This window comes from Gobio gobio (genome assembly GCF_949357685.1).
Source record: "Gobio gobio genome assembly, chromosome: 17".
In the NCBI taxonomy this organism is placed as follows: domain Eukaryota; kingdom Metazoa; phylum Chordata; class Actinopteri; order Cypriniformes; family Gobionidae; genus Gobio; species Gobio gobio.
In genome coordinates this window covers 22916340-22943119 of record NC_137110.1, presented here as the reverse complement: position 1 = coordinate 22943119, position 26780 = coordinate 22916340, and the positions used below count along the sequence as shown (strand labels likewise).

At 37.3% G+C, this 26780-nt stretch overlaps 1 protein-coding gene across 2 annotated transcripts; it reads right to left on the bottom strand.

Annotated features, from left to right (window-relative positions):
• dpt (dermatopontin) lies at window positions 1–26780 on the bottom strand. Of its 2 annotated transcripts, XM_079840362.1 has the most exons (7): window positions 26671–26780; window positions 23463–23649; window positions 21387–21465; window positions 7636–8015; window positions 2124–2249; window positions 850–957; window positions 1–666 (listed from the first exon to the last, which is right to left on the bottom strand). In XM_079840362.1, the coding sequence occupies exons 4-7, from the start codon at window positions 7923–7925 to the stop codon at window positions 600–602; spliced, it is 591 nt and encodes a 196-aa protein (XP_079696488.1). In that variant the 5' UTR covers window positions 7926–8015; window positions 21387–21465; window positions 23463–23649; window positions 26671–26780; the 3' UTR covers window positions 1–599. The 2 variants fall into 2 exon arrangements, with proteins under 2 accessions (XP_079696488.1, XP_079696489.1); XM_079840363.1 differs by lacking the exons at window positions 21387–21465; window positions 23463–23649; window positions 26671–26780 and adding an exon at window positions 20640–20712.

Below are 26780 nucleotides of genomic sequence, written 5' to 3'. Positions count from 1 at the left end.
GACCATGGGAAAAACCTTTGCTTTATTTTGTTCTACCCATTTTTCCAACGATTTCCGTATGTTTAAAGGCTTCATCTGAGTGTTTGATTTAAAAATGTACCAAAACTTCTTCAACAACCATTCAAAAATGCATTGCAAAATTGATAGCAAAATCTTAAACGGTCAGCAAAAGTGTTTTTTTGTGTGTGGTAATGTGATGTTAACTGTTACTCTGCCATATAAGAGTTAAGTGATACTCAAAGTGTCCAAACTACTGTGAACTTCATGCAGTTTTTATTACATGGTTGCATAACATAAATGCATGTGCAGCTTATTCATAATACACATATAAAAATGTTTTTGTCCTTTTTTGTTACATATTTTATATTTTTAAATGATTACAAATGAGTTGTAAACATGGAAATAACAGAAATAACTGCGAAATATGAGAACATGGCAGTCCATGCTGACTTACAGACAGAGCAAAACAATAATTTGTAAACAAGCTAATAAAAAATGTAATGTTTTCTGTGAGTGCTATTCTAAATGCTCTTGTGGTGACGTTGAAGTGCTCATTTAGCATAGATAAGTCCATAAGGACATTAAGGGATCAATACAGTCTAGAAATTTTCAAATTGACAATCAAAGTCTGTCATTCGGCACAAGATGTACTTCCACTGCCGATCCCTGCAAAGCATTCAGAAAATAAACAGGCTGTTAGCACCTACAAAATGAAAACAATTATGTATGCATTAACAGCCAATAAAACAATGCATGCATCTGTTACAAAATGGATGTTATTTTTACATAAATGCATTAGAGACAAAACCTCCAGCTCCAAGTGCAAAGGAAGATGAAGTGTTCACAAACCTCAGTACACCACTGAAAGTAGTTTGAGCCCCTCTTATGAAGTAGCCGTAACTGGGAATTACCATCTCTCCCTCTTCTCTGTGGTACTCTGGAACATCAGACGTCTTCCTGTGCATAAACCATGAAAATGCAATTAAAAGGATTATCTGGAAGACATCCTATTGTCCAGTTTTAATCTAATTACCAGAGGACACATAATCCTAATACCTATTGAATAATTTGAGGTGTGTACGTGTAGAGGTTTTTTAGTAACCGTTATGGGTCACCGTGATTTTGCCAAGTAAGACATGTTCCTGGAGCATTTCTGTTCGAAAATGTAGTCCTAACCCAATCCCTACCCCTAAATCTAACCCTAAAATTTACCCCTAAAATCAGAGGGAAACGATAGGTGAATAGCAATGACGTACAAGAACCTAACCCTGGTTATAAGCCTAAACTTGACATGACATGTTGAGAGTTAAGAAATTCAAAGTTTAAGTTTGCAGAATTTGAAATGTTTGAGTACACTAATTCATTAACTTAACTTACAATTTCCTGTAACCTCAATGTGAACATTTGTATGAGTATAAACTTGGTTAGCTATAACAAGCTAATTCTGAAAATGTTAATGTTAACAATACCATGGTATAGCACTTGTTGAATGAGTGCAGCAATATAAAGGATTTAACAGACTTGCTCTCAAACTTAGCCACATGCACCACTTATCACCATGATGGTAACTCTCCAAAAATCCACATGAACAGAAACGCTTCCACATTAGCATAGCAAAACATTAATCACTACCAAATATCCCACATTACATCAATCTTACTAAAAAAAAACATTATATAACACTTCATTTTATAGCATTTACTCTCCCTTTCGAGTGCCATGGGCAAAGCATGCTGAGAAATAGAAATCCCAGACAAGTTTCAGTTAAACTTAAGTACATCTTAATTAAAATAAATAATTTCATAAAACTCAAAACATTGAAACAGTTCAGTTTACTATTCGTCCATATATCAGTTCTTTGAACTTGAAAGAAAAAGAAAGTGACTCATAAAAGTTAATTTGACTGAACTAATTTGTTTCATTTAAGTTTGTCCTACTCAAACCCATTTAATTATTTTGAGCATTAGGGTTTAGTGTAAACTTGTCCCTCAAATCTGATTGTTTGGTTAAAATGTTGTTCCAAGATCAACAAAGATTTGATCCAGGAACATTTACTTGGTGAAATCACATTCACCTAACTTGCATGAGTATATTAGATCATCATTTGGTTTTTCAAGACTTACCAGCAGGAATACGGGCATCTGCGGGCATATCGACAGCAGTAGAACTGCCATTCTCGATCCAGAACCGCTTCAAAGTACTGACTTTGAATGCCAGCAACCAGCCCATTGTTAGTGCAAACTGAGGACCTGTAGATAGTACAAATATGGCTTTTATATAGAGCGAAGAGGCTGAACAATAGACATTTGTTATTATGAATATGAATTATTCAAAACAAAGCTTTGGAATATTTGTGTATTCAGTGGAATCAAAGAAGCTGTCTCACATATTGCATGTGCTCTTGTGACGTGTACCCGCCTTTAGCTATTGACCTTGTATTGTGTGCATCTTCCTGTTTATAATAAAGGGCTGACTAAAACAGCAAGAGCAACGTGTGCCTGACACACATGCATGTCCCTTTTTCTGACTCCATTCACTCTGTTTTGCCATTATAGGACTTTAAATGAAGATCTTGAAATGAATCTTTTGGATTTTCCACAGGTTGTTCCCGAATATCAGAGTAATTTGACTGCAGGCCGTGCAGATATTCTGAATAAAACAGCACGATTGCGAGTGAGATATTGCTATTGAACAACAGTTAAACAAATGAGAAGTTAATATGAAATAACTTGCATTTTAGACACAGTATTTCCCTTTATTTTGTCTGTTTTTGCTTTACTAATGAAAAATCACAGCAGTCTCTGAACAAGGTTTTGTTCCTGAATTGGTTGACAGAATTATCCAATGATTCACTCAAATCATTTGAGTGAATGACTCAATGACTCATTAATAAAAACGATTCCCTTGTTTAATTCCAGAAAGAATCAGCATTGTTGATCGAATCGGTTGAGTGATTGATTCAACGAGTCACTTCGTAAAGACATACGGTGTCCACAGCTATTTGTAGTGGTGTCCAAAACCATATTGGACATCATCGAGTGCACTCATTCAATTTCATAATGCACCACAATAACGAGTGTACAACCAATGTACACTCAACGACTAGAGAATACCCATAATACACTGTGACAGTTGCACAGCTGAATCATCCATCCTTTGTCCAAACCGCTGGTTCAATGTGGCTACAGCGTAATATCATACAGGTATAAATTCCTTTTTAATTGATTATTAAATTGTTGAATTAAGGTTTATGCATGCTAGTTTCCATGAAAGAGTTCAAGATAAATCTTTTCATTACTACTGGAACGGCCAGTTTTTCAAATGATTATTAAACAGCAAGCACACACTATGCAAAAGCGACAGCCCTTCCTGTGCACAAATTCGCTCACTCATTTTCATTCACTCCTTCAAGTGATCTATATTAGTGGAGTAATGCAGGGAATAGTGAATGAGGGTATAGGTGGGATTTCAAACACAGCTCACTTTTTTCGTTCCTGAATGAATCAGCATTGTTAAACAAATAGTACATTTAATCCTTGTAAACTTCCACAGGTATGATAACCTATTAACCTTTGACTTTTGACTATGAATAGCAGCATATTTATGTTTGTTACAGTAGAAAGATGTTTACCTGTCATGGCTAATGTGCTAAAGGAGTTTTTACATGTCTTTACAAGCCATTCTAAATTGATTTAACCAGTCAATAATTAAGACTGAAGTTGCTTTTCATTCAAGTTTGTTCACTCAGCAAACACCACCCCTGAGGTGACTGCGAGACTGGGAGTAGTTTTTAAGGTTTTCTATAAATGCAGGTTTATTTAAGGTTGCTGCTTGTTGCTGTTTATGGCCCATACAAACTGTTGTCATCACAACAGGGATACAATCATGAGCTCTGCACTGCTTCCCAGCCACCAGCAGTGCCAGACTTTTGTCATAGCAACACTAACGCAATGGGCAACCATTCCACCAATAGGAAGTAGGCCAGAGCCTTCTCCCAGTAGAATGTCATCTATACCATAGTGCAACTCAGATGTGAAGAGGGAGTAAGGAAAGAAGATACTGTTAAAGGACAGTCCTTGATTTAGGGGCATATATTCAAATGCTGTACAGTATAAAACAACTGATTCTCCATTCAGATTAATGTCCACATTACAGGCCATCTAAAACATTGTATAAATTATATTTTATAATTTAATTATTTTGTAAACAGCACAGCTAAGGGAATTTTTTTACTTTCAAATTGAAAATATATTTTGATAAGAACAAAATATTAAACTTAAATATTAAAATTAAACCGTCAAATACCAAACTACTTTCAAGGGGCAATAAATTACCTTTTGGATTTCCTTTTATATATATATATATATATATATACAGTCAACCCAAAATGTATTCAGACACCTTCAACATTTTCTCACATCACAGTTTATTCCCTATATGACTGTGTCAGAACAAATTAATCTTGATAATGTCTGATAGAAAGGTATGTAATGGATTACAATCAACCAATCAGAAGTCAGCTGTTAAATTTAAGTACACAATTAGAGAATACCAATTTAGTTCAACCAATTACCAAGCAATGCTTAATTTTGTTCAGTCTGTGGTGTAAAATGTTGCATCTAGCAATTAAAGAAAAAACACTTAAGCAAAACATGGTCAGGGCAAAGTGTCTGAATAATGTTGGTCCCAAATTTGTATACATTTTACTGGTAGTCCACTGTTTGAAGAATTTTTGGGTATAATATGTCACAGTTTACTTTATTTTGCTATCCATCAACCTATATATATATATATATATATATATATATATATATATATATATATATATATATATATATATATATATATATATATATATATATATATATATATATATATATATATATATATATATATATATATATATAGGCATAACATTATGACAACTGACAGGTGAAGTCTGTAGTGGTCAGTATCTATCAAAAGTGGTCAGGCATAAGAGTATGACTCCAAAACTATCTAAATAGCATAAGACTGCATAATATGATTTCTTAATTGTAAATTCCCAGCATGCAGTGAGACTGACAGACAATATTCCCTCACAAAGCTAGCAGTGAGCAGCAGACAGGGGGCTGAGGTCACTGGCACTGGCTCTAAGGAAATCTCAAAAGGTGGGCAGTAGATCAGGGAAAACTATACCAAGACCAATTAACCCACTGGAAAAAATTATCCCATTGCTTTTGGAGTAGGAAGAGAGAACTTGATGGAACACTGAATGGCCCTTGGCACAGTTTCTTATGCCCTCAGAGACTGATCGCAACAACCACACTTTTCCTGTTAAAACAAGCCGGAGAACTGGTAAAATAAGGTCACTTTTGTTATGAGAATCACATGGATTGTAAGTCATCGTAAGGGTCTAGCCATATATGAAGACTAATTTAAAAAAAGCACATAAAGTCACTGTGACATTTATGGTGTTACACCACACACAAAAAATTGAGAAAATAAGGCAAACATCTTACATCAAGACATAATGCTTATTGTAGTAGAGGAAAAATCATGAGGGCTCTGAATCATTTTTCATGTTGGACTGTTCTGGGCAAACATTCCCGTTCCTGTGGCCAACCAGAGTCTAGATGCAGGAAAGACTATTTCATTGTCAAACATTACATTTCTAGACGTATAGATCTTTTCATAATACCCATTGTTCCAAAGCAGTATGTCAAAGGTGAATGACAAAGAAAGTAGCCAGTATAATATTTAAACTAGTGCACAATATGCTTTTGCTTACCATAGTTACTAGTGTTTACCTTCTGTTTGAACTTTATGTTTTTACATCAAGGCAGCAGCTATTAATGATCAAAATATCCATTCGTGTCCTGGCAGTGCAGCACTGTGAGTACAGAATGAGCTTATTATTCCAGGAAAAGTTTAATCCTGAATGTGTTCAAAACAAAGTGTATACTGTTCAGTGCAGTTTAAGTCTCATAAGCCTTTAATTGGTCAGATTTTACTCTGAGAACTTAGTGTCTCTGTGTAAACATGACAAAAACGAGAGAATAATGCATCGATCATTTCGTTGTGTTGATTTAACTGTATATGAGAGACTGTGATGTAATGTTTGTGATATCCTGACTATTATTTTGATATGAATGTGAGCTGTGAATCTTTAATGTGCAGCCCTGTTTATATGACAAGAACATCAAAATTACTGTTTATCATCACAATGACTTGTTATAATGGCTGTGCTCTGTGCACTAAAGTACCCCGTTTCAAGTGTTTGTGCCGGCTGACAGACACTTTGTTGTTTAATTTATATTATCAAGTTAAATGACGCTTCAACTTTCTATTTCTCATTCATATTCCTTTGGAATGCTTTTGTGTGTGTCTGTAGTTTATCTCAGAAATGTGTCAGATATTAGCACCATTATTCAAATTGTGTGTATCCAGGACCATACGACGTTCATTAGAAGAGAAGACCAAATAATAACATGTCAAATCTAGATGAGTCCAAGATGTTGTGGTGCTTCAACAAGAAACCCAAAGTACAGCCTTTAATACAACATATAACACAACTTAAATTTGAAATAATAGTGTTTTTCTAAATAAGATGTTATAGTACTGAAGTGATTCACAAATGTGCATTCAAACATGTCTGAGGTATATTTGTGGCAGCTTGATGAAGTTTCATTTTCGCAGTAAACAAGTCTCTTAAACTTAAGTGTTGCCATTATATCTCTTCTGTGGCTTGTGGTTTTTTGAGAACAGCTGACCTGAGGCAAGGATTAAATGTCACTTCTGGATCTGGATTTGTCCAAACATCTGCTTGTCTCTCTCCAGTCCTATTTAAGAAACTTTCATTGTTTTCCCCATGACAAACAAATTATCATGATGTTGTCAAGGCAAGCACTCAACTCCGAAAGCTAGCATTAGCTAGTGCTTTCAGTAAACATTCACATCTGAGTCTAATCATACATGCAAGAGAGCTATCCACTTCACTTAGTGTAAACCAAGCATACACACACCGAACCTTTTTTAGGCCATTGGTCAGCAGAAAAATATTTGCAACACAAGAAATATCTGTGCAGTGTCAAATAACTTTCCAAATAACTGTCCAAATTTATGTTTATTCACTGGACACTTGAAACTGGGCAAAAAAAAACCGATTAAAAATATTTAATCTATGTATCACAATATTAAACGCTGTTTAAAATGATATTAATTGACCATGGTGTAATTTCATTGTCTTTTCTGAATGTTATCATACAAAACAACATATTTAAGATATCTGTGTAGCAGAATATCAAAAACTATTCTATCAACCAAAATCAAAATAAACCAATAAACTGTTTATTATCTAAAGCTGTCTTTCATTCATTTATGAGTACTGAAAAATAATAATTTGAATAATAAAGATGCATTTATTACAGCAAACATGCCAAAAATATCCTGTTTCGTTCCATCTACTGTATATGTAAAACAATTTAAAAATGATACGGACTGAAACATCAAGGTGTCATTTTCATCATCTTTTCTGCTACAGTGAATGTTCTCAAAACATACTCACAAATGTGTTTTGTATAATAGCAAAGACTTTAGCAAAAAGCATATACATAGAACTACAGCAAACTGGCATCCGCATACATACAGACATACCATTCCATCCCGGCTCTGTTGATATCGTCCCACCAGCATTCGCTAGGCTCTCCCCAGTCGTAGGGAGTCCGCTGGCATTCGAAGTTCCACAGGCGGTCCGAGCCTTCTTTCTCACTGAAGTAACTCTTGATTGCCACTAAGACCTCACCATGGGGACACTGATAGTTGAAGCCCTGGCGCCAGGTATTCACCCACTCCTCACCGGTTTCATACATGTAGCCCTGCTGAGCACGGACTGTGGAGAAAACCATCAGCAGGCACAGAGCCTGCAGAACATGTGCTGAGTTCATCCTGAAGTGAAACTCTGTGGAACCTCTCAACGCTTCCTCCGTCTTAAAAGCTCTCTGGGATGTGCTGTCCAGATGTTCTGCGTCTGTGTTCTGCATGTGATGGAATGAGGACATTTGGACTGAGGACAGTTGTTCTTTTCAATGATATATACTCCAAAAAGAAATACGGATAGTTACCTCAAATAACTATTTCTAGCTTATCTGAATTATTTTCATTAGTAGGCAACAGCCCAACATTTTCTGATTGATGTAGTTATTTTAAATAATACATTAAACCAGTTCTTTTAGGCTTTACTGCATAGTTTTTTCATACTTACATAGGGTGAGAACAGTTACAAAATTGAATTAAGAATAATTTTCGGCCATCCATTTTCCAAAATGCTTTATTCCTATGTAGATTTGCAAGGATGCTGAAGACTTTCCAGGGTCTTGGGTCATATAGGCAGGGAATAGGCATTGGCATTCCATCGTTATCAACATAGTTAAACTAGTCTGTGTTTCCCGAAACCATAGTTCGAACGAACATTCGCAAACAGCATCGCAAACTTGTGTGGTTGGAACGACAGCTCTCGACTTGTGGTTAGAAGCATAGTTTCTTGTTTGCATGTCATGTGGACTTAATAAATCCTTATCTTGAGCAAAATAAGCAAGCTGACATTTAGTACAATCTATATTTTATTTCGTATACATACAAATGTCCTCTTTTAGTTTGTCAAGAGATTTAAAGCACCTTTATTTGAAGACTGCTCTAGTACGTAAGTCCTCAGATGCCATGTCCATAATTTATAGCAAAACATCTAGCATGAATTCGATCTCAAAATAATTAATTCTTCTTTTCCTTTCGGCTGTTCCCTTCAGGGGTCGCCACAGCGAATCATCTGCCTCCATCTAGCCCTATCCCCTGCATCCTCTTCTCTCAGACCGACTACCTTCATGTCCTCCTTCACTACATCCATAAACCTCCTCTTTGGTCTTCCTCTCGACCTCCTGCCTGGCAGCTCTAACCTCAGCATCCTTTTACCAATATATCCACTCTCCCTTCTCTGAACATGTCCAAACCATCTCAACCTGGCCTCTCTAACTGTGATGTACTCATTCCTGATCCTATCCATCCTCGTCACTCCCAAAGAGAACCTCAACATCTTCAGCTCTGCTACCTCTAACTCTAAATAATTAATTAAAATCAGTTATTACTCCACCACCTGCGTGACATCATTAACCAACGTGGTTGAACGACAGATTTGCGACAATAGGGTTTTGGGAAACAGTCGTGACTAGCTAGTTGATTTCTTCAACAATGCATCGTACTATAGTTAAGCAGTGAGTTACGTCGTTGTACGGGAAACACACCCCTGGACAGATGACCAGTACTTATATATCCAGTTTTGGTTACACTTTATTTTAAGGTGTCTTAGTTACAGTGTAATTATAGGCTTAATACTGTGTAAGGTCAATTAACAACAGAGTGTAAAGATTAGGATTAGGGTTTGGCTCAGGGTTAGTTGCATCTAATTACATATATGTAATGTGTAACAAAGACACTGTAAAATAAAATGTTACTCCAATTTTATAGATCTGTGCAAAAATATAGTTTACATTTTGCGACTATATAAACAATCATGCAACAGAAATGTGTTATATAGTATATATTGTAGGGCTGTAATCAACCAGAGAAAATCTTGGTCGACTGAAGTCCTGAAATTTTCGACTAAAAATCGACTAAAAGTGACGTTAGGAAAAAAAACGTTAAATTAATTAGCTGTGCACTGTGCGCAGTACTTGGTCGTCATGTTGTCTGCCTAAATGAATTATAAATAAACATAAAAAACTAGTAGGCTATTTGCAGTATATTAAATAGTTTTTGACCTGAATATTTTACACTGAAATGAGTCTGACACACGAGTCTGTCGGCTCTGACAGCGTTGCAGCACGTGCACCTGCGCAATATCATAGCCTATGATTTCCGAAAATATATCTAACTTTAAATACATAATGGGGCAAAAATACAGTTTACATTTTGCGTTGATATACACAATCAAACAGTTTGTTATAAAGTATATATTGCTGAACGTGAGAGTACGTGGATAAGGTTAGATGCCCTATATATGCATTTAAATATATCGCTGCGTGATAATATAGATTACATTTTGCAAGGATATAAGCAATCAAGCTATTTAATTGCGGGGTAAAGTGGAGGACCTGCAGGAATCATATATTCAATATGACTTAATATAAGGTTGTTTATTAAATAAACATGATTTAAATATATGATTTGAAAGATATATCTGAATTAAGTAACACCAACAAAACTAAATGTAAAGATTATATCTTTATAGTTTCAGTTTTTAAGTTATTTTATTAAATAGCAATAACCCTTTAGAATGGGGAATGCTGGTAATGACCTCTGACTCACAAGGTACTCAAGGTCACAGGAACAGTGTGTTATGCATGTGTAAAGATTACAGTATTTTCTTCAGCTCAATCGACTATAGAGCACTTGTTGTATTGCAGTTTTATTCCAGTTCATCCTCTTTATTTTAAAATCCCAACATATAGCTGTAAATCATATTTAGTAACCATATAAACAGATTATTTAGTATGTCAGGTCACATCAGATGCTGTAAGCCTTTGATCCCCTAAAACTTTATCTCAGAGATAAGTCTTAGGCACAATCTTGTAAAACACAAACATTTATCTCTGGAGCTCAGATAACAATCAGTGTTTAGGGCTTCTGCAGAGTTCTTTAAGTTATCATAGTGTTCTGTTTAAACATTAACTTGTCTTATCAATGATTGGATGCAAAGCAAACTTTGTACTAGCATAGCGACTAACAGAGCTACAAAGCCATAATGTGGCAAGTAGGCTTGTTGAACATTTGAAGACCTAAGCCAAAGTCAAAGTCGATATACTGTATTTACATTATACAGGAGGAAACTACATGACGTTTTTTTTGTAACACTGCAACTAAAGCAGAAATGTAACATAAAACAATCCGGGCATATGGCACATGTTATTACAACAAATATTGACAGTATAAGTTAGCTGTTGCAATATTGCAAATCAGACCATAATAATAGAAATAAGATATAGTGCAGAGAACCAAAAATTATATTATATTTAGTGCTGTCAAATTGATTAATCTGATCAGACATATCATTATAACCACCATTCTAATATTGTTTTGTTCCCCCTTTTGCTGCCAAAACAGCCCTGACCCATCGAGGCATGGACTCCACTAGACCCCTGAAGGTGTGTTGTGGTATCTGGCACCAAGATATTGGCAGCAGATCCTTTAAGTCCTTTAAATTGCGAGGTAGGGCCTCCATGGATCAGACTTGTTTTTTCAGCACATCCCACAGCTCGATTGGATTGAAATCTAGGGAATTTGGAGGCCAAGTCAACACCTCAAACTCATTGTTGTGCTCCTCAAACCATTCCTGAACCATTTTTGCTTTGTGACAGGGTGCATTATCCTGCTCAAAGAGGCCTCAGCCACCTGGGAATACCGTTTCCATAAAAGGGTGTACATGGTCTGCAACAATGCTTAGGTAGGAGGTACGTGTCAAAGTAACATCCACGTGGATGGCAGGACCCAAGGTTTCCCAGCAGAACATTGCCCAAAGCATCACACAGCCTTTGCCAGCTTGCCTTCTTCCCATACTGCATCCTGGTGCCATGTGTTTCCCAGGTAAGCAACGCACACGCACCCTGCCATCCACATGATGTAAAAGAAAATTCATCAGACCAGGACACCTACTACCATTGCTACGTGGTCCAGTTCTGATGCTTACGAGCCCACTGTTGGCGCTTTCGTGGTGGGCAGGGGTCAGCATAGGCACCCTGACTGGTCTGCGGCTATGCAGCCCCATGCGCAACAAACTGTGATGCACTGTGTATTCCGACCCATTTCTATCACAACCAGCATTAACTTCTTGAGCAATTTGAGCTACAGTAGCTTGTCTGTTTGATCGGACCAAATAGGCCAGCCTTTGCTCCCCACGTGCATCAATGAGCCATGGCCGCTCATGACCCTATCGCTGGTTCACCACCGTTCCTTCCTTGGACCACTTTTGATAGATACTGACCACTGCAGTTTTGGAGATGCTCTGATCCAGTCATCTAGCCATCACAATTTACTTGTCAAACTCGCTCAAATCTTTACGCTTGCCCATTTTTCTGCTTCTAACACATCAACTTTGAGGACAAAATGTTCACTTGCTGCCTAATATATCCCACACAAACAGGTGCCGTGATGAAGAGATAATCAATGTTATTCACTTCACCTGGTCATAATGTTATGCATGATATACATATGCGTGTGTGTATATGTATATATGCACACACACATTATATGTCTAATATAAACACATTATATAAAGAGAAACTCTTCTGTTAGATGTGATTAATCGCGATTATTCGATTTGACAACACTAATTATATTATATTATATTATATTAATATGCGGTAACGCGCTGCCAAGATGGCTCCGCCCATTTTGGTCTTCAAAAATGCTCTTCAGAAACCTACAGGTGTTTTCACAGACACTACGTCCATTGTTTTATATAGTCTATGCTTCAAATTGATTAGGTTCCTCAGTTCATGTGTGTTGTGTTAATTATCTAGTTCGTTTTTCCTTCTGTTTGCTCTATTGAAGCCCTCTGTTTCAGTTAGTTCCTTAACTTGCTTTGTTAATGTCTACATGTAACGTTGGTTACGTTTCTCCTCTGTATTCTCCTGTTTATTTTGTTTAGTATTCTATTAAAATACTTTTTGTTTTATTACCTCATTGTGCGCCTCTCTACATCCACCAAACGTGACAGAAAGCTAGACCTATACAAGAAATGGATTTAGCAGAACTGCCTATTCAAATTGTTGCAGTATTTCCTAGTCCAAGGTTTAGAGCATTGTCAATACAAATGGTCCAATGCTTCCATTGAGTGATATCCCAGAGTGAGAGAAATCCCAGAGTCTGTTCCAGTGAAAGAAATCCCAGAGTCGGTTCCAGTGAGAAAAGTTCCTGAGTCCGTTCCAGTGAGTAATGTTTCCAAGTTCAAGCAGATGGAAGAGAAGACAGATCAGATTGGCCTCAACATTAACAACAAGAAGACCAAGATTCTCAAGATAAAGTCTTCAAGCAAGGACCCAGTCATGCTAAATGGAAGTCCCCTGGAAGAAGTTTAATCCTTCATCTCCCTGGGCAGCATCATTTTGACCAACAGGGCAGCACAGTCGCAGATATCAAGACAATTGGCAAAGCAAGAGCGGGCTACATACAGCTCAAGAACATCTGGAGCTCCAGAGACCTGTCCTTGGCAACAAAGACCTGCCTATTCAACACCAATGTGAAGTCAGTGTTGCTGTATGGAGCAGAAACCTGGAGGACGACCAAGATGACAATTAGGAAGGTCCAACCCTTCATCAATAGCTGTCTCCAAAGAATTCTCCAGATCCGATTGCCTTAGACCATCAGCAACACCAACCTTTGGGAAAGGACTCACCAACTCCCTGCTAAGGAAGAAATCAAGAAGGGAAAATGGGGCTGGATAGAGCACACTCTGCATAAACCATCAACCAACATCAAAAGGCAGGCAATGAAGTGGATCCCCCAAGGAAAGCGGAGAATAGGCGTCCAAGAAACACCTGGTGATGTGACCCAGAGTCCGACATCTCTCAGATGGGCTACAACTGGAACCAGCTGGAAAGAATGGCCAAAGACAGAGGAATCTGGAGATCTGTTGTTGGTGGCCCATTCCCTGGCAAGGGTGACGGGCATAAGTAAGTAAGTAAGGGCCACACACAGATCCACTCCAGCCCCTGACCAGAGTCACCCCCTGAGTCCAGAGTCCGCTCCAGCCCATGAGCCCACTCCAGAGTCCACTCTGGTTCACAACCCCATTCCACTGAGGCCGATCCTCCCTGGGTCCCAGCGCCACCCTTGCTCCCTGAACTGTCACCATCTCCCTGGCTCCCTGAGCTGCTAGCTCCTACTTAGTCCCCTGTTACATTGGTATACCGCCCTGGAGGCTTCCTCTCCTGCCTAAGCCACCCCCCATCCTCAGGGCCCCCAGGGTGCCCGACCCCCACCCCTGTGGACTTATATGGCGTGAGGATGCGCTTCCGGGAGCGGGGTGCAATGTCACATTTTGATTTTGTTTTTGCTATGTTTTCTGTTCATGTCTGTGTTTTTAAGTTAGCTTCTAATTTGTTTGTTCTTTCATCCTCTGTTCTCTGCCTGTTTGTCACCATGGTTTCAAATTGACATCCTCAGTTCAGGTGTGTTGTGTTAATTATCTAGTTAGTTTGTTTGCTCTATTGAAGCCCTCTGATTCAGTTAGTTCCTTGTCTTACTTTGTTCATGTCTATGTGTAATGTTGGTTGTGTTTCTCCTCAGTATTCTCCTGTTTCATATTCTATTAAAAGACTATTTTGTTTACTTCCTTGCCGTGCGCCTCTCTACAGCCACCATGTTTTTTTTTTGTAGTTTTAGCAGGTCATCCATTCAGTTCTCCAAGTGTTTATATTTTGTATTAATAAAAGTACTGTTTACAGTTAGACCCTCTACTCTCCCTGTGTGAACCAAGCTGACCCAGCGACAATTATACTACACAAAAGACCAATAATGACAGTTTAGATATTTGCCATGACTTTGAGTATAGGCAGCAGCATTTAGGCCCAAATTTGCACTTCTATATCATCCATTCACTGATGTTTCCAGTGATAGAAGATGTAAATTCCCCTCACATGTAACAGTCACTTAAAGGGTTAGTTCACCCAAAAATGAAAATAATGTCATTTATTACTCACCCTCATGCCCTTCCACACCCGTAAGACCTCCGTTCTTTGGAACACAAATTAAGATATCTTTGTTGAAATCCGATGGCTCGGCGTGGCCTGCATAGCCAGCAATGACATTTCCTCTCTCAAGATCTATTAATGTACTAAAAACATATTTAAATCAGTTCATGTGAGTACAGTGGTTCAATATTAATATTATAAAGCGACGAGAATATTTTTGGTGCGCCAAAAAAATGAAAATAACGACTTCAAAAACTTCAAAACACTGCTTCAGGAAGCTTCAGAGCGTTATGAATCAGCGTATCGAATCAGCGGTTCGGAGCGCCAAAGTCACGTGATTTCAGCAGTTTGGCAGTTTGACCATAGATAGACTGTAAAAAAATATGGACATAGTGTCCGTGACGTCACCCATAGGATTCTGATGAGCAGTTTTGAAGCGTAAAGTAGGAACGAGATGGCCGTTGCCATCGGATAGCAGAAAATGGGCAAAAAGGCAGGATGTGGGCGGAGCTGAAGTGACGCGATGACTAACAGACAGCAGATAAATGGCTATCCACCTGTCACTCGAAATGGCCATGCCTTAATTATGCAGAACTTCACCCCCCTCACAGTTGTCATGAAGGGCAAAATTAGTCATATAGACCAAAAACACAATTTGTACCAGGCTGTAAACATGTTTTAATCTGCTGTAAAGTTGAGCATTTTAACATGGGGCTCAATGAGATTCTGCTCCCTTCTGGAGCCTGTCCCTAGCGGCCAGTCAATGAATTGCAGTATATGTCACTTCCGTGTTGGCTTCAAGAGAAACTGCGCGAGGTTGCCGCTTGGGTTTGACACGTGATCCGAATCATGATTCAACACGCTGATTCATGACGCTCCGAAGCTTCATGAAGCAGTGTTTTGAAATCTGCCATCACTATATAAGTCGTTATTTAGTTTCTTTGGTGCACCAAAAATATTCTCGTCGGTTTATAATATTAATATTGAACCACGGTACTCACATGAACTGATTTAAATATGTTTTTAGTACATTAATGGATCTTGAGAGAGGAAATGTCATTGCTGGCTATGCAGGCCTCACTGAGCAATTGGATTTCAACAAAAATATCTTAATTTGTGTTCCGAAGATAAGATTACGTGTGTGGAACGGCATGAGGGTGAGTAATAAATTACATTATTTTCATTTTTGGGTGAACTAACCCATTCAAATAATAAAATCAGTATAACAGAAAATGTCTTATAAGCCTGAAAATTTTAACTATAAAGTAATTTAATGGGCCCTATCATAGTCCCGGCCAAATGTGACACCAGGCGCAACGGAAGTGTTTTTTGCCAGCTTCAGCCCGACACAGTTATCATTTTCAAGTCCAGCGCCCACGTTGTTTAAATAGCAAATGCACTCGTGCCCTCCTGTTCTGGTCTGAAAACGAGGTGTGTTCAGGTGCATTGTTGGCGGTAGCTATTTTGAGGCAACTGAAAACTACTGCGCCATTGACCAATAAAAACTGCAGTATTTGTTTTGTTATTTAAAGGGACGTTAGTAATATGCACCTATAGGCGGGTACACAACACATGCACATTCTACTTGTTACACAAACACAGTGATGCGCAGCAGCACACAAACATGCCAAACATTAAAAATAAAATGATCACAATGTAAAAGATGATTATTTTGTACATAAAGATAAAAATGTCTACATGTCATAATGGATAGTCATTGCATGTATCAGAAATACCTACAGTTGCAAGAAAAAGTATGTGAAGATATTTTACATAAAAATGTTTTACATATAGTCCACAAGACAAAAAATTTGCTGAATTTATTCAAATGACCCCGTTCAAAAGTTTATGAACCATTAATTCTTAATACCATGTGTCGTTCCCTGGATGATCCACAGCTGTTTTTTTTTGTTTTGTGATGTTCATGAGTCTTTTGTTTGTCCTGAACAGTTAAACTGCCCAATGTTTTTCAGAAAAATCCTCCAGGTCTTACATATTTTAACCCTCTCCAGCAGTGACTGTATGGTTTTGAGATCCATCTTTTCACATTGAGGACAATTGAGGGACTCAAACACAACTATTAAAAAAGACTGAAACATTCACTGATGCGCCAGAAGGAAACACGATGCATTAAGAGCCGGGGGGGGTGAAAACTTATTGAATTTGAAGATCAAGGTAAATTGTACTTAATTTGTCTTCCAGTGAACATGCAAATATCTTCTGTTGCTTTCGAAGGACAGTACTACATTTTTTTATTTTATATTTAAACAAAATAAGAAAAATGTGGACCTCTTCATCCTGTTAAAAGGTTTTCACCCCCCGGCTTTTAATGCATTGTGTTTCCTTCTGGAGCAGCAATGAATGTTTGAACCTTTTTTAGTAGTTGTGGTTGAGTCCCTCAATTGTGTGAAAAGATGGATCTCAAAATCATAAAGTCACTGCTGGAGAGGGTTAAAATATGCAAAAGATGCTGGAAAACAGAATAATTTGCAGGACCTGGAGGACTGTTCAGTTTAACTGCTCAGGACAAACAAGGGATTCAAGAACAACCATCACAAAACAAAAAAACCCCAGCCGTGGATCATCCAGGGAACGACACACAGTATTGAGAATCAATGGTTCATAAACTTTTGAATGGGTCATTTTAATAAATTCAGCTATTTGTAAAACATCTTTTTAAGTAAAATATCTTATTCAGGACAGTACTAAATAAAAAATAACGCATTTTGTATGATCCCCCTTATGTTGTTAAAATTATTCACATTATCGCAGATTCTGCAAGCGGTTCACATACTTTTTCTTGCAACTGTATTTGCAGTAATGATGAATGAAATTGGCTAATTATTTGACCAGTCGTGGCAATACACACATGTATTTAAACTGACTCGTCAGGTTGAGGGTATTCCGCCATCTTATAAAGGGAATGGGAGATGACACTCTGGTTGGTTTATTGCACATTATGCCCAAAACACACTCATGACTCATTAAGAGACTATAGGTACAACCCTTTGGCGGGCTAAATTTTTTTTCAAACCGTCGTTAAACTATAGCAAAAGTGAATTCGGACACGCCCTAAGTGCACCTGCGCCATACGCTTCAGACCATACACTTAGATCGTTAAAATAGGGCCGAATGTCATTTTCATAAATATGCCCAAACATTTGGAGATATCAGCTATATAAAGTACAATTTGAGTAAAGAGAATGTAATAAAGGACTTCTGGTCTGTAAACAGGGGAATGTGGCTCAGTGGCAGAGCATAAGGACATGAGTTCAAGCCTGGCAACTCCAAGAGGAAATGTATGAGTCCCTAGCTGCTCCAGTAGCTCTTATGAAGCATATATATTTCAAGTAGCAAATAATGAGATATACATTACAAGTGCTGTGCAAAAACTGCAAACAAGATCATAAAAAGCTCATAATCTTCCGAAACAATATCAGGCTGTATTAATGCACAGAATAGAAGTAGCCCCAAATGCTTGCATTTACGATTTAATAAATGTGAATATTTTTCCAAATATATATATATATATATATATATATATATATATATATATATATATATATATATATATATATATATATATATATATATATAATTAACACGTGTTGAGCACAGTCACTATTGTTTATACATTAAATCCAACATTAAATCCTATCTTGTTTTAACAATTTTTTTATTTAATGTAATATTATTTTTATTTTGCATTTTCATTGTAAATTATATTAGAATTCTTTACTTGCGAAAAACAATACATTACTGTAAAATGACATTTAATATTAAATCTTGTATGATTCTTCACTGTTGTAGGGTAACTTACATTTAACTAATAAACCCTTTTCTGTAGCATTTTTACATCCTGTTTCTATTTCAACAACGAACATTTTTCACAGTGAGAAACATGGAGACATCTGGGTGCAAAAACATTAATATTAATATGTTTTTCTCCACAGTTTGGTCTATGTTTTGCTTCAAATCTGTGTTACAGAGATTAATTATGTCTGTCCTCATCTGGCACTGTGACTTTGATCTGTTAGGAGAAGCGCCACTCTCAAAGTGTACAAAAATAAATAACGGAACATGTTCAGAAATAGTGTGCGAGTCACATCTTGTACAGCTTCATATCAGTTTAAATGGAGCAGAGCACAGAGATGTGTATTTTTAGATTGATCATTCCATTAAAAGCACCATTATTTGGGACAGTGGGATTCAAACTTGTGTGTTCTCCTGCTCTTTTGTCCTGTAGTTTTACTGGGCATGTAACAATTACTTTATAGTACACTAATCTCAGTGCACAAATAAATACAATAATCCAAACATAGCAACAACATCAACTGCATTTTTCCTGCTATACTGTAAAGGAAGTGGGGGGGTTGAGGATGTGTCATCACTGAAGCAACATTGCTATGAACTAGACTTCCTTATAATTTATATGGGCACAAAATGTTTTGTGTTAGAAAGCAAATGTGTTTGATAACTGTACATCTGCAGACAAGAGGAAATTATACAATTTAGGATAAAATAATGCAATAAACTGATCTGCTGCTTCAGGAAACAAAATCTGTAACTGATCAGTCTATATATGTCGAGACTTTCAATTTTTTTTGATTTCTCTTATGTTCAATAATGGAGAAGGGCTGATCACATGCCAAGCTGCATGTAGCTTTTACAACGGATTGGTGGGTCAGCATAATGTTTTGAGTATGGCAGAGGTGTAGAAAATGTCCTGAATGGAACCTTGACCTAAAAAGCTGCTAATGGCCCAAAGATTTAGTTCCCCTACCACCTTCACAGCTGAGCCATCTCATTTACAAACCATAACACCAAGGACTGATCTACAATTGAGGAGATTTGAGTGAACAATAAGAGAAGAATGAGGAAAGAAAAGGTGATAACGGTTACCATGGTTTCCATGACTTTACACCACTCATTTGGAATGTAAGGTGTCAGAGTTTAAACATATTTGCAAGGCGTACTTGCACTCTAAAAAAAAATGTTCAACCCACATTTGGGTCAAATATCGACAAACCCAACTATTGGGTTTAAAAATTTAAACCAACAGTTGTGTTAGTCTATATTCGACCCAACCATAGTTTTGAAGCTTCCTTATCAAAGTTTTGCATCTGTGATTCATTTGTGCCTTCATGATGAAATCGAGTCTTGTCCTTGCAAATATGTAGAAACAGAGAAATAGGGAAATGCATATGTGCAAACCAAAACACATTAATTTGTTTTCTATATCATTGTTTACTCACAGCAAAGCTGCAACGTCACCTGAGAGATGCATTTAAGGCCGTGCAAATCATAATCTCCACTACAACAAAAACAAAGCCTTATTTCTCTTTCCAATGATTGACATGTGGCCCTCAAAACTTCTGCTGAATTTTGACAGCTTTTGAAACCTGACAAATTAAATACACTGTAGGTGCAATTACTAAGGTACAACATGTGGCTGCGGAAACCATTTTGCATGAGTGTTTGTGGTTATATATGTTACATAGCAGTATCTTCAGTGGCACGCTTTCAGGAAGAGAAAAAAAACGTCAGTTTCCCCTCTTGTGTGGCTCCACAATCCTCACCAGCCCTTTGACCCAAATACATACCAGCACTACTTCTGCTTACTGCCTACTGCCTTGTTTTGTATATGCTTCTACATAGTAAGACTTAAATAATACTTTAAATTGATCAAAAGTAACAATAAAGACTTTTACATCTTTACAGATTTCAACATTGATAAAACCCCTACGCATATTAGAATGATTTTGGATCATGTAACACCGAAGACTATAGTAATAGCTGCTGAAAAAAATCTGCTTTTCCATCACAGGAATAAATTACATTTTAAAATATATTACAATAGAAAACATATTTTAAATTGTAATATTTTTCCACAATATCACTCATGTATCTTTTAAATACCTTGTGGCGAGCAAGAGACTTCTTTCAGTCTAGTCAAACTCAACAGGGCTTTTTACTGACAGCTGTATCATTCACTCAACACATAACTGACGCTCCCATGATCAAGCTTCATACGTCTTTAAATGTTAGCTATTTTTGCTACATGCCAATTTGCTCAGAGCATACCCAGCAAGCAATAGCCGTCATTTCACAGTCTCGATGAACTATAGACCCGATATAGTCCGGCTTTGAGTAACCCACTTCTAGCATGATATTCCATCATGTAAGCAAAGTCAACAGTGATTACAAGGTGTTTGGTTTCCATTTCTTTGACATGTTCATGTTCTAGAGGACTAGTCTATTCTTGGGCTATGGTTAGACATCTATTCATTTTTCACTGACAGCCTAAATTTTGCCTTGTTTTAGCCTAAACGTCAGGGCTGTGTTTGGACGGCTATTAGATGTCTTTTAAATACAAAATTGCTTGCTGGGTATAGCTTTATCAAAACAGAAGCTTATTTGGTTTTCAAAATTCTTCATATTATACGATAGATTGAATGAGGAGTGGCTGACTTTATGAATATAAGTAAATATTCTATAAATAGCGCAGTTGTATAGAGTAAGGACTTGTTTTTCTTCTTGATCTGACTAATAGAGCTTCACTGATGTATTAAAGGAAAATAGTTAAAAAGCCACCATGAATTAAAGGGTTCTTCAAAAAAAGAAAACAAGAAAAGAAAAGCACTTGCCTGACTCCAGGGCACCCACCTCATTAGAGCAATGGATCACGGGTCCTTGGAAGAAGTGTCGAGAGCCTTTGTGAGGGCGGTGGGCATTTTACTGTAAGCTGCCTTGACAGGGGAATAATGGGAGAGAAGAGCATGATGGGTTAGAAACTAATCACGCCTAAGAAGACTTTTAGAAGGCTCCCGCCAATTCTTTTCGTCTCGCCCTCAACCTTTTTTCATTAAAACAAAAACTATTTGCACACCAAGGAGTCATCAACAACCTCAATATGCACCTTACCATTCAAACACCTCATAAACCAAGGCACTCACTATAGAAAATATGAATACTGCTGGCTTTGTGATGAGTTGCTTTTTAAAGTTAGTCATTTGTAAGTCGCTGTGTGGAAAAAATGTCTGCTAATGAATAAATGTAAATGTTCCTATCGTTCCATCCACATGAAGTCAAAGGCAGCTATTGTCAATAAAGAGCCCTGGTATCCAGCCATAGTTCTTATTTTGACTTTGAGTAGGGTAGTCCTGCTCTTTTTATGGCCATTAAAGGGGCACCCAGTCATCCGTATTAATGTTGCTCTGACCGATATGTAATCTTGGTGTGAATGCAGCATCATTCAAAACAGAAATGCTCTGGTCAACCATGATTATTTTATTTTGTGTGATGCTGAATTCAGAATAGCACACTAATTTTATTATTTTTACAATAATTTATGTGGTAGAATACTACCAAATGTCTGATCACAGGGGTCTGATAAAATGAGTAGTATTTGGCTGGTCATGTGACCCCAACATGGCTGCCACCATGCAGCGATCCCCATATCTATGGCGATCCCATCCAGCTGTTACTACTACAACTGCTTTTATTAGGCCACTGATTTGACTGGATGCCATTTCATGTAAACATACATAATTTGAACTGGCATCCAAAAGTTTGAGGTTTGAGGTGATCAAACGTGTCAGTAAAGACATTTATGATCTATCAAAATTTCTAAATCAAATAAATGCTGTTCTTTTGAACTTTCTGTTTATCAAAGAATTCTGAAAAGCAGTTTCTACAAAAATATTAGACAGCACAACTTCTTTCAACATTGATAATAATAAGAAATGTTTTTTAAAGCAGAAAATCAGCATATTAGAATGATATCTAATATATGATCATGTGACTGATACTGGAGTATTGACTGCTGAAAATTCAGCTTGCCATCACAGGAATAAATCACATTTTAAAATATATTAAAATAGAAAATACTTCATTTTAATTGTAATAATTGTTTTTACATCATATAAATTCAGCCTTGGCGAGCATAAGAGATTTCTTAATTAATATGAATAAAATAAATCATATAAATAAATATATATATAATGGTAATGTTTGTACTGTGCCAAAAGATTTGACAGTGGTCTTTCAAATGCACTTTCGTTAACTCTTCTCCATTGATTACTATGACCTTGTGACATCCTCTGTCTCACTGACCTTTAGTGAGCGCATAACCACTAGGGTTCTCACATGGCTTGGTGAATAGAGTGCTTTATTAAAACAGCCACCACTCAAGGGCGGAGCCTATGTGTTCTCCACCTATTGCTGGCTTGCACCACAAAGGGGTGTGGGTTACCTTCATGTCAAGACCAATCGTAGTACTTGCTCTTTTGAAAGCACAATATTGACTTTTGTTTCTCTCACATGTCACTGTGGAGCAGTCTACGAGCCTGTGAAGTTAAGTGAGCCTATCTGCCATAGCAGAAGATTTTTTGTTTAAGCTCCAATGAGCTGAATTTGAAAAAATCATGCACCCTTAATTACGTTAGCGTTGTATGAATTACTCTATTCACAGTCACAACGTTTATCAGATGGTGGATGATCTTTGAGAGACAACTGACAAGGTTAACTTGTATGCTTTCCGTTATTTCATTATGCTCTGATGGAAGTAACATTGCAAAAACAGAGTAATAAACTGGCAACTGTAGCCTATGCATTTACAGAATCCACATGGCACAATGTATTCACAAAGCAGAGGGTTAATCACATCCGCTCCGCATCAGCTGCAAACTCAAACATAAATTCACAGAGTATTTGAATAAGTGATGGTAAATCAGCACATACAGTAAATAGCGTGCCATTTTTTTGGAGCAGGAGGGATATTGATTGCGCAGTCAGTCTGGCCTACACTTCCCTCGGGCTGTGTCCCACACTGGGTCGGCTGTCTTTCCTCGCTTCCTAGATTGCTCATCTAATTGTGTGTGGGGAGATGAGTTCAGGCACCCCGCTGACCTGCTGGCTCCAGCAAGACCTGACAGAAACATGAGGCGAGAGAGAAGAATAAATGTACGTGATGGAAACTACATCTTAGTAGCACCAAACAGCTTCCTGCTATGCTCAGCTTGCACAACATCTAGGTTAGTTGTGTTGTTATAGCGCCAGTGAGAATACTGATATACATATATTTAACGTAGTCTAAAGTGGGGTCCAAAAATCTGAGATCACTAGTGAAAATGCTTTTAGATTAAATATTTTTCATTACAAACTAGTTATAATATGAATTTGATATTTTTAAACCCATGAAATTGTTGTTTACAGTTTTTCAAAATCCTAAAACTTTCTATTTATCTCCAGGTTTAAAAACTTTTTCAAAATGGAGACTTTTGTTTTGGACCCTATATGTGTGGTATCAACAGTTCTAGCATAAAGAAATTAGGCATTTGTTTTTAGAGGACTTTAGTATGTAGAGACGGGTACCTAGTGCACATTAAGGCACATTACCCTTACCAAAATGAACCATGGTTTTACTACAAATAAAACCAAATTATAGTTCAACCATGGCAACCACAAATTAACCATGGTATTGCAACTCTTAACCATAGTTTAAACATGGTATTTGTGGTAAAACTGTAGTTATATAAATGGTAATCAATTAGCCAAAAAACATGGTTACTACATTTTTACTACAATAAAACCATGGTTAATTTTTGTAAGGGTACTTCTCCCTAAATTACTCTGTTGTTTCTCACTATAAAGGCCATGACGGCAGGGCTGCACTCATACTGTGTCCTAATAGTCAGCAAAACTTTAAATGGCTCGGCGATTTACATCAGAGCAAGTCCTGAACACAATCAAATAGTGTCAGTTGATGGTGGATCTGGTGAAGAAGCTGTCAGCAATCAAAATATTGGTGTTCAAGAAACATTTCTTACAAGGTGAAAGTTGAAAACAGTTGTGCTGCTTAATATTTTTTAAGTAAACCATGATGACCCCCCCCCCCCCCCCCCAGGATTCTTTGATGAATAGAAAGTTAAAACAACAACATTTATTTATCTGCTTTATTTATTGCTGTGTGTTTTATCTGCAGCTATTAGCAACCTGATCTCACAGAATTCCGAGAAATGAACACGGGTCCCTTAACTCAAAATCCGTGGCAGTTTCACGGAATCGCCGAAAATTTCGTGATGGGTCCACGGAAGTGATGCCTATGTAAGTCAATGACAGTATAGACGCGTTGGGCATGTTGGTTATAATCATGAAACTATGATTTTTGCCATTATGACATGGAGTGTGATTCTCGATTTAATCAGCCAGCATAATTTATGATTATTTTTTTTTATTTTGATTTACAGTATTTAGACACGTTTTGAACTCGTAACCCAATCCCTTCCCTAAACCTACCCATTTGTGTGTTATAAAAAACAGGATACAACAGGCAGATACGACTGCAGGCAGAATTTATTTCAAAAGTACACATATTCCAAGTGTTCCGAGGCCAAATGATTAATTTGTGTGAAGAAAATCCCCAAAAGCGATCAGCAGCGTCGAGTCCATCCGCCAAAGATCAAAAATAAATTTAAAATTTGCCGCCGGGAGAAACGTTACACAGCTTTCACAGCATTGGCTGTCGCATGTCTCATGACCAATTGCGTCATTATGTCGGCTTTGATTGTAAAATGCCATTGGCTCTCGTGTGTCACTCAAATGAATGAGTGCGTTCACGGAGCGGCGGGATCATCATTTTAGCGATTAAAACATTAAGATCAACTCTGTTCTTTACATTAAGACATCGTGTGACTTCAGAAGACTTGGAATACAACATGAGTTAATACTTTTATACTGTTTTTGCAATAAATACCTGTGACTGGACTTGTATTTGCCTGTTATGTGTTTTATATTGTTGAGAGTGGGTAGGTTTAGGGTAGGAGTGGAGTTAGTTGCTCCAAAATATAAAAGTAGCCTATAAATATTCATAAAATCATGTCTGCTTTTTACTGTCATTGACTTGCATAGGAATCACTTCCGTGGACCCATCACGGAATTTTCGGCGATTCCGTGAAACTGCCACGGATTTTGAGTTAAGGGACCCGTGTTCATTTCACGGAATTCTGTGAGATCAGGTTGTATTTAGGCTACTATTCTTTTGTTTTCTGTCTGCAGTAACTGTGAGTGAAACGTCACTTCAGCATTGTGTATCAGACATTGCCACCTTGTGGAATAAAGGTGAATTGCACTTATTCCGTCATTAAAGATTAAATTATTGTTGCGCAGAAAAAAAATATGTTACACACCGCGGGTCGTAGTGACCCTATACAATTTTTTTTATAAGTTTGATATCTAACTAAAAAAGAATTAATGCGGAGGAGGAGGGTACATGACATCCCAGGTCACCAAAGACTTGGGGTATGCATTTAAGGGTTAAAATATATAAAAAAGGTATTAGGTAGCTGAATCACTGCCAAGATTGTGATGAAGAGCTACATAATATATAACCCTCCTAAAATTAAGAAAATCACTGAGAGCATGTGAAAATAATAAGAGCATGCAATAAATATTTAGGAACATTATTTAATAATCAATATAAATAATTGTGAATAGACAATTTAGGAAATAATCATTTTTAAAGCACTAGCTTTTAACCATGCCCTGTTGCTTATCATGTGTAAAGAAAACACCCTCACTGTTTTACCCTGGACAAAGCTATTTTTCAGCTCACTTGGATGAACCCTTCTCATCCATGAAGCAAGAAGTGGCCTAAACACTACAGATGTGTAACTCTGTTTACACTGAGAGGATAAATGTGATCATTTTATTATTCTTTGTCATTCAAATGTTCCACCTTCCAGCCAGAGGTTGCATTCCAGAGCGAAGGCTCTATGTAAATATGACACAGAGGTGGCATGAAAAGTCTACTGCTCCACCAAAATAATGATGCAATGTTTTACCCAAAGGAATCTTTCAAAAAGTATGCTAAATTCAGAAGTTTTTGAGTGTGACTGAGACCGTAATTAACTTGGAAAACCAATTATGCACTATACACACAAATAAATACCTCTCCCGTTTCATTTAGCAGCATCACAATGTTCTGTCATCCTCTCGTTTGTCATTTAGTGTAGCTCTTACAACTACACTGAATTTTGACACTGCTGTCACTGCAAGCGC

Bases quoted from the DNA above. Each gene is read 5' to 3' on its own strand.
- dpt (XM_079840362.1), bottom strand. From the start codon at position 7,925: ATGAACTCAGCACATGTTCTGCAGGCTCTGTGCCTGCTGATGGTTTTC. The intron at 2,250-7,635 runs GTATGTCTGTAT...TACTATCTACAG, and splicing joins AACAGAGCCGGGATGGAATG to GTCCTCAGTTTGCACTAACA. The intron at 958-2,123 runs GTAAGTCTTGAA...GTTTATGCACAG, and splicing joins AGATGCCCGTATTCCTGCTG to GAAGACGTCTGATGTTCCAG.